Genomic DNA, 9,897 nt, shown 5'->3' with positions numbered 1-9,897 from the left:
TTTTAGTTATTAGATTATATGTAAGTTGTAGATTTAATCCATCTATTCTAATTTGATTATTTTTAGTTTTTATATTTTTTGAATTAAGAAATTTCAGTTGATCAATCGATAGCTCTTAAGTTCATTCAGTTTAAAAAATATTATATGTAATATATTATCACATGTGTAATGTCATGTTAAATTGTTATTCCATATAATATTCACAAAAGGACACCTCATTTTTTGCTTCTTTTACTTAGTGTCAGTTTACCATTGAAGTTGAGAAGTATTGTGGAAAAGTTCTTTTAAAAAATTTGAAAGCATTTACTATTGCTATTAAAATTATTTTTAAGAATATAAAATACCTATTTTAAGCATAATGTTGTAAAGTAAAAATATGTATTTTAAATGATATTAAAATTCATTAATATTAAGAGATAAAAATATTAAAAACAAGTTGTTGAATAATCAATATTATGATATAAGTAATACATAGAATATATAAACTCAAATTTGTTAATATTATGATATATGAAATATATAAACTTAAACTAATTAATTAGTGTAAAAATTATAATTGACTCAAATATAAAGTAACTTTATTTTCACATATTATTATTAACAAGATGTAAATTTATTATTATTTTGGTGTTAACAACTAATCAACTTAGATTATAGTCCAAATATAATAAAAATAATTTTATAATAACTCATTATTAATATTATGATATATAAAATTTAAATTTTAATTATTTTTAAATAATTAATATAAATTATTTGTAAAATTTAATTTGAATATATAAATCATATTTATCTTTTATAATTAATATAAATAAAATAAAATTTATAATTTGTCACATAAATTGTCTTTTGAAAAGCCAAAATCTAGAATTTTTAGCTTTTAGTTTGATTTGAAAACTTATCTGTTTACTAATATTTTTGGCTTGAAAAGCACTTTTGAAACTCAATAGTAAACAAAATCTTAATGAAATTCAAAATTTTAAAAAGTATAGAGACTAAAATGACTAAATTGAAGATAAAAAATTAAGTCCACAACTTATGAATTTAATGTTACTTTTTGGGTCAAGAGTAAAATTTCAAAATTTAAAAATTATAAGGGCTAAAAAGATCAAATTAGAGAATATAGACTAAATTTACAACTTATAAATTTAATAATTATTGTTTGTGTCATAAAATTTCAATTTTTAAAACATACAAAAACTAAAATTAATCAAATTAAAATATACAATAACTACACCCACAACTTATAATAACAAAATTTAATCTAAGTTTTCATCGTATCTCTTCCTTTGCTATCTCTTGTGCTTGTTACCACAATTTTAGCTAGGTAACATTTGGGAGGGAATTAATACTAAGATGATGACAATCCGTCCTGATTTGTTAGGTTGATAGTATAATAACAATAATAATCGTCAATAGTAGTAATAACAATAATATGAATATAAAAATAATCATAATGTCAGCATACCTAGAAAAAATTGTATGAAACAAATATATTATCTTTTCTAATAGTTTAATGTTATATTAATAATTTTATTTTAAATTTCAAAATTTTATTTAAATTTAATTTTTTAAAATAAAATTACTAAAATTTAAGATAAAAATACGGATACCACGTTAAACTATTACAAATATATATATATATATATATATATATAAATAACGTTACCTTAATGCTTCGTACATTCCTTTCCCATAATCAAAACTAAGAACATAACAACAAAACAAACCCCACCAAACTCAGAAAAAGAAATGTTGATCATATAACCTTCAAACGTTGACTGCACTTATTGAATTACTCAAACCAGATTGACTTTGGAGGAGGATCACCTTCGTTTTCTTCTTGCTTCAAACAAGGTCATCAACCATTTTGCTTACCGGTTCTAAGACAAGCACATCCCATTGCCACTCCAAATATGAATCCAAGTCCATTACCAATCGCAACAACTTTCCACCCAAATTCAAGCTTTGAGCCTTCATCTTCGTGGGAGTTCATTGATGGTGCAGGCGGTGGTTGTTCTGACACGTTGTTGTCGCAGCCTCTAGAGAGTGGAACGCCACATAATCCCTCGTTTCCTTGATACGAACCATTTTCAGAAGTGTTGAACTGATTGCCGCATGGTATGCGTCCAACAAGTTGATTATATGAAACGTTGAAGAAGGAAAGGAATGTCAGATCTAGCAATCCCGTTGGAATCTGCCCACGCAACTTATTGGACGAAAGATCCAACCACTCAGGCCAAGTCATATTTCTAAGTGAAGTTGGTATATGCCCAGCGAGATTGTTATGAGAAAGATTAAGCCCTAGAAGTCTGATGACAAATCATTTTCGAGTAATATTTTTTCTTCGTTGAATTGAGAAACTACGATTTGGTTCTTCTAAAGGAAAGTGTTTTTGGATTTTATCAATTAAGTTCATCATGTTATAATTCCAGTTCCAGCATTTTTCCTTTATCATGCTATATATACATATGTCTTATATGGATTAAAATTCATGACTCTGCAAGATAGGCAGATTATTGATAGGCCAAGAAAATGTAGTCTTAAAGGAAGGCTTTTGGTGTAACACCTCATACCTAATCCAATCTCAAGTTCTAAATTATGTGATGTCACATTTGTTGTCGAGACAATTACAATCTCAATTTCATTCAATTCAATCCAATTTATATATGCTATTAAGTTCAATACACAATTATAATATGTTATATAATCATATTCGGAATTTAAACAAACTTACGAAAGCTCTTTAAATGACCCGAGGTCGGTAAGTACAACATTTTCAAAATTCTCGGATTGGTGTCGCAACCATAGAAGGATCACATTGCAACTTCAATGACAAAAGTTTGGCATCAAGACTTCACTAGTGCAATGTCGCAACTCTAAAAATAGAAAGTTAACATCATAACATCAACAAGGGATGTTGCGACGTTGAGGGTTGATGTTGCGACAATCATAGGGTGATGTCGTAACATTGAAGTCAGTTCCTACAAAAACTTACACCATTTAATTCAACCTACCAATTTATTAACATATTTGGTTCTTAGACCCCAAGTTGCAATTCTATTCAACATATATGTTCATTTACATAACTTAAAGCATTTCAATCTTATAGCTACTTACATTTATATACAATATACAACTCATGTACCATAAATCAAACTAACTATTATATCCAAAATACCAAATTGATAATTTACTATTTAAAACCAACTCAATCCTAGGTGCCTCATATTGAAACATAAAGAACTATATGAACATTGCTAAGTTAAGAGTGGTAGTTTACATTTTGGATCAATCCTCGAGTCTTCAATATCTATAATTACTGTGCACAGAATAAGCAAACCATACACTAAACGATAAAACTCAATGATACTTTCATAATTCAAGATAATAATACGATAATCATAATATACTAAAATTACATTCAAACATGTTCTAATTACCAATAATTTGAATGCATCATTCATGACTCAAAGTATCAAATTTCATGCCATATCTTAATTGATCAATTCATATGAATAAACGTATAACATATATGAACACAATCAATAAATGATCTAACTTCAACACTTTCATTTCATCAATCATGTCTCGTATGCCATGTTTATGCACAATTTCAATTGGCAATCTATATGAACATATGTTACTTAGCTTTCAGATAACAAATCTCATTCACTTTCAAACCATAACATATTACCTATTCATTTTGTTATTTTGTTATCTTATTTCAAATGGAGAGTGTGATGTGTAAAAAAAAACTATAATGTAAACATCACTATTTATTTCCTTTTTAACCTTTATAGTGTATATATATGATGTAAGAATATTTAATTTTGTGTATTTTTAAGTTATTTTTACCATTTATTATTAAGCAATTTTTGGTGTATTTAAATAATTTCTAAATTGCAACATTCCAAGAGAACTGGACATTGCAGTCCCTAAATAGTAGGGAATAATAATTAAATCAATATTTGGTCACTCAATTTTATAAAATCTTCTAATGTGTACATCTATTTTGAAAGTGTCTATTTTGGTACTTGAAGTTTGATTTCATGTATTAATGTGGTATCTCTAACTAGTGGTTTTAAATTTTAACTAACGTTAGTACTTCAGAATTTAACATTGTTAGTAAAAAATACGACATTGATAGACAAAATCAAACTTCATGTACTAAAATAAACATCTTCAAAGTAGAAATACTACATTAGAAGATTTGATAAAGTTCATGTAACAGCTCATTTTGGGCCGCGTATGCCCGTATAAGGGACGATATGCATGTGTTTGAATATTTTTGAATTGGTTGAAATTTTATGGCTCGGTTCTGTGTGTATATTTACGTTTTAGTTTAGTAATACCCTGTATCAGTCCCGACGTTGGACACGAATAAGAAATGTTACAGTTGAGCAGCCAAATAAACCATTATCCATATTTTTTTTATAAACCATTTTTTATGAAACATGTAGTGTAAATTTGCGTTAATAATAACCTATTAGCTTTTTTTGCTAATTTTTTTTCATTTTAATATGCTAAAATAAAATTTTTACAGTTGTCATCGTACTAGTGCCTTGTTATATTTTTTTCATTTTAATGAGAGCTTATAAACTATGTTAGCTTTGTTTTATTTTTTTATAACATCAAATTATTATAGTATATATACAGGGGCATAGCTAGGGGCTTGGCATGGGCCCCAGCCCCCTAAAATATAAAATTATATTTTAGGCCTTTGAAATTTTATTAAAATTTTAAATTAGTAAAGATAAAATTATATTTTGGCCCCTTTAAAATTATAAAAATTTGATTTAATCCTTTACAAATTATAAAAATATAAATTATAAAAATTAAAATTTCATCCAACCCCCTAAAAAAAATTTCTGGCTTCGTCCCTGTATATATATTGTTTTTTCTTAATCGTGTGATGCAAAGATTTAATTGTATAAATCAATTAAATAATATTAAAATCATTTTATAATTGTGTATAGATTTCATGTAATATTAATAATGACTTTAAATTATTTTTTAATGTCTTTATAGATGTTCTGATTCAATATTTTATTTGATAAATATATTATGATCTTTATAAATTATTATGTTTATTAAAATAATTATGATTGAAAAAATTATTTATAATATGATCTTTATGTTGACAAAATAATTTGTTGTCGATCAAATGTATAAACATAATTACAAATATAATATGGCATATACAATTTATAAATTTTTAATATTAAAAATATTTTTAAAATTAAATTTATTTATTAAAAGTTTTAAATTTTTAATATTTAAATAATATATGAACTAAATTTTATTACCACGTTTGATAATTTTTTTATAATTAATTATTTTCAGAATAATTTTAATATTACGAATAAATTTAACCATGTATAGTTAAAGCATTATTTAAAAGTTAAAAAAAAATTAATTCCAAATGTTTTATTTTGACATTCCATTATTCTTCAATATGTAAAATATTATCTTAAACTAATTTATTACATCCAAAATAAAAATATATATACCCAGTCTCAAATTCTTGAAAGCAAAATATTTTCTGTGTAACGCCCCAATTTTCGGGAATTCTGTGAATGTTGGCATAGGTTTAATTATGTTAGTGGGCCTCTAGAAGGCCCAAGCTTAAGATAGAACCCGGCAATTTTAGTTAATTTTTGTTCCATAAGAAAAAGGGGGTGAAATTATGAAATAGAACCTATGTGAAAATGTTTGAAAATGCTATAGGCTAAATTGAAGTGGCCAAATAAATAGGAGTGCAAAATAGGAGGATTTGCATGACAAACCTCCCATTTTACATGAAGTGGCCAGCCATCATGTTGTTGTAGACAATATGAGCACTTGATATCCATAATTCATGGTACAAATTGATAATGGGTTAGGTAAATGTTCCATGATAATGGATTAGGTAAATATTCCATGATAATGGGTTAGGTAAATGTTCCATGATAATGGTTTAGGTAAATGTTCCAAGATGGGAATTTCATGTCTTTTGTATTAAAGAATTAAATGGATGAAATATGAAATTTTATTAAAAAAAGGGGGTGAAAAGAACAAAGTTTTGTCCATCTTTGTTCATCATAGCCTAAAGTTAGAGAAGAGAAAGGAGAGGAGAAAGCTCTTGAATGTTCGGTCACTTGGGGAAGAAAAATTGAAGGTAAGTTCATGGTAGTTTGCTTTTATTTTGAGGTTCATGAGTTCTTCTTGATTCTACCTTAACTCTTGAAGCATATTTTGGTTTTTAGTTGTGCTGTGAGCATTTGGTCATGAATTAAAATGAAGGAAATGGTTGTTGTTTCATGTTCTTTTGATGAAAAATGGAATATAGGTGAAGTTGAGCCTGACTTTTAAGGCCAACTATAATCTTCATTTCAAGTTCCTTATTTATTTTATATAAATACTAATCCTATGGCACACGGATAAAAAAAGGTACATGAGAAGAAATGCACATTATAAATACTGAATTCAAAACCCACTTTTCCATTAGCAAAACTGCTTCAATAGATTCCTACGTACCACTGAAGGTGATCTACCAATATTACCCCATAATAGAAGATTCCTGTTAGTCTCAAACAATAATTTGACAGGAGTGTTTTCTAGTATATGCAATGCAAAGTTTCTTGAGATTCTGGATTTGTCTCATAATAACTTCAGTGGAGTCATCCCATAATGAATTGGAAGCTTTAACCAGAGTCTTCCGTCGTTGAACTTGAAGATGCATAAGCTCCATGGACTCATTCCCTCGACATTTGCAAAAGGATGTGGATTGAAGATTCTGAACTTGGATAGCAAAAATATGGAAAGGCCATTGACACCATCAATCACTAATTGCAAAGACTAGTGTTCATACAAGCGGTGTTATTCGACTTGTGGTTTGCCACCTGTCAACCTAAATAACAACACACAAGTCATATCTTTGTATCAGGATTAATTGTTGGCAATTTTTTTAATTCTATAGTTATTCTTTTATTTCAAATATATATTCTATAAGAAGGAAAAACGTAGGATTTTTATTTCTATTTAAAAGAAAACTTATCCTTGTCACGAAAAGGAAATGGGCAGCTTTGAAGAGTCTTAGTTCAAGTATGATTGTCCAAAGATGAATACAGAAGAAGTCCTAGATCAGCTAGGAGCATATGCATCACACTTCTAAGACTCTAATATCAAATAGAATTGGTCTTGCTCAAGCTGAAAAATGGATATTAACAGATTGGATTGGATGTGATAAACCACATTTTGTATGGGCTACAATCTGAGTTACAACAACAAACATTTCAAATACGACTGTAGAAAAGATCAAAATAGGCACTAGAAATTCAAATTCATGGTTAACATTTTTATTCCACTATACAAGTAACTTATTTTAAGCCTCATCAACTGACTTTAAAGTCTATTTATGGAAGAGTTATTTTTATGGAAAGAGATGGGACTTAAGTTAGCACATATGCACATATGTTCATAAAGAGGAACTATCGTTTAGTGTATTTTAAATTCACCTTTCCGTGATTGGAAACTAGGAGTTTTAAAAATCTTTTAATTGAGAACATTTCTTTGGTGTTTGTCCTTCGTAATTTCATTTATCAAATGAGTAGTAGGAAAGGCTCACTAGGGGAGAGTTTGTTATAAATGTGGGAGGGTGATGTTGCAATTATTAGTGGGTTTTGATAGATTAGGCTTAAATAATTGCTTGCACAATAAGTGTAGTAGAAAAATCTTCTTTAGGGCAAGGCCCAATAGATACAGAATAATTTGAACTACGCAAGCATCTTGGTTGTATTATTTATTTTTCTTTACCTTCACTTGTTGCATAGTGCCAACACGTGGAAGAGTACATTCTTTCTTTTCTATGTTCCAGACAATGTTTCATCATAAATAAGCATAATTGATTATCAAAAAGTATTTTCAATTGATATCTAAGTGAAACATTTAAGGTAATTTTTGTATTTTCCAAATTGGTAATCAAGGAATGAAATCTATGAAAGAAGGTGGTTCAATTACGCATTCACCACTCTTGGATCCAATTATGTCTATTGAAAAGCTCCAATGAGAGTTTTTATCAAATCAATTAATGAAAATGCTTAAAAAGTCATTTTGACTTGATGATAGCCTCCCCAAATTGAAATAAATGACATGTGAACTCTATAACCAAAAGATTATTAAATTGAAGAAGAAGACAAGTATACACTCAAATTTCAAGTCGTAAATTGACTTGAAAATTTAGAGTCGAATTTATTGATAAACTTTAAAAAAGTTGTAATGATATTTTCAACATAGAAAAATTCCTTTGATTCTATTATTTGGTTGGACTTTAATCAAAGGGTTGTTTAGACTTGATCTTGGATGGATACAAGTTGCTTCAAACTCTGTGTTGACTTGCTCTTGAAATAATTTTGGTTATCCTTTCTTCAATTCAATTGGTTAAAAGGAGACTTTCTTGAGAAACGTCTTTTGACTTCCTCTCCTTGGTTGAACTGGATCAGAAGACAACTTTCCTTCAGAACTGGTGCAGTGTTTTCCATATCTTTAGTTTCTTTAGAAAATTTTTCATAGAATTTTTGTACGTCGAACATGTGAATATGTCAAATGACTTGGACATGACTCCCTTTTATACTATCAATTACTTGAATAAAAGAGAGTTCTTATAAAACTTAATTCCTCATTTCAAAATTCTATAATAACTAAACTCTTTAATCTAATTAGTGATAATATAATTTTTTATTATTCATCCCTTAATTAATTTAAGAAAAATAATTATGAAGTATGTGATGTCATTATTTTCACTCATGGTAATTTTGGATTTAATCCATGGTATCAACTTGTCACACGATAATTTCAACTTGACATATGATGCTTTATAAATGACTCAAAAAAAAATCATCTACAAGAAAGGTGCAAGCTTTAATTCAAAAGATTTGTATGCCATCTTCAATGAAGTAGATCCAAAAGGAATTAAAAAAGGATCTCTAGATGTGAGCATTAATAAGTTGATAGGCTCTTTATAAACATTCAAGATGAATACGAAAGAAGCCAAAAACAACAAAATCAAGGTTGGTAAGAGCATTTCCTTAAATGTTACAACTCTAGTTGATACAACTAATGGCATAAATGTTTCTATGAAAGTTTTGCAAAAACAGCTCACCCTTCTTATAAGAAACTAAAGCCTTTTGAAAGTATAATAATGGTGGCTTTTCTATAACTAGAAATAAAGGTAAAAGAGTTATGGAAAAATACAGAACCATGAAGAAAGAAATTCAATGCATGAATGTAAATGATCTATGCATATAAGGCTTAATGTGCTGTTGCAAAGTGACCATCCATGCAATGGCAAACACAAGTCGTAAAGATGCGAACTTCCCAAAGGTACGAGCTCATCAAAGATGTGAGCTTACCCAAAGTTGAGAGCTCACTAAGATTGTGAGCTCATCAAATGTACGAGCTCATCAATTTTGTGAGCTCACCAAGGCTGTGAGCTCATCAAAGTTGCGAAGTCACCAAAGGTGCGAGCTGTGTTAGGCGAGCTTATACTTGTGGGCCCTTTTCTTCACAAGTTGCCAACTTGCACTGAAATAATGATAATTTTTGATAATATGTTTTGACTGCTAATTAGACTAAAATCAGCTAATAGAGAGGCAAGTTGTACAGTACAAGTTCCAAAATTTTCCAAGTTGTAATTGTTTATTATTATTTTTATCTTACTTAAGCATAGATGTTCATGTAAACCAAAATTGTAGAATGAAAAATTGAAGTTTATAATCAGTTTATTTCTTTGTTCTATTTTATTGCTTTTTCTGTCTCTATACATTCTTTCATTAAATATCGATCGGTTGGTATCTAGAGTCACTTATCTTTGAGGACCTTTGTTTTTTTTTCTTTTATAAACAACCTCTGTTTCCA

The 9,897-nt window shown here is 28.2% G+C and overlaps 1 protein-coding gene across 1 annotated transcript; it reads right to left on the bottom strand.

Annotated features, from left to right (window-relative positions):
• Positions 1 to 1,861: 1,861 nt before the first annotated feature.
• Positions 1,862 to 2,248, bottom strand: LOC107917319 (receptor-like protein 40). The gene has a single exon (XM_016846681.1). The coding sequence runs from the start codon at positions 2,246 to 2,248 to the stop codon at positions 1,862 to 1,864; it is 387 nt and encodes a 128-aa protein (XP_016702170.1).
• Positions 2,249 to 9,897: the final 7,649 nt, after the last annotated feature.

The sequence above is a fragment of the Gossypium hirsutum genome, chromosome A01 (assembly GCF_007990345.1).
Source record: "Gossypium hirsutum isolate 1008001.06 chromosome A01, Gossypium_hirsutum_v2.1, whole genome shotgun sequence".
In the NCBI taxonomy this organism is placed as follows: domain Eukaryota; kingdom Viridiplantae; phylum Streptophyta; class Magnoliopsida; order Malvales; family Malvaceae; genus Gossypium; species Gossypium hirsutum.
This window is presented reverse-complemented; position numbering and strand designations above follow the sequence as displayed.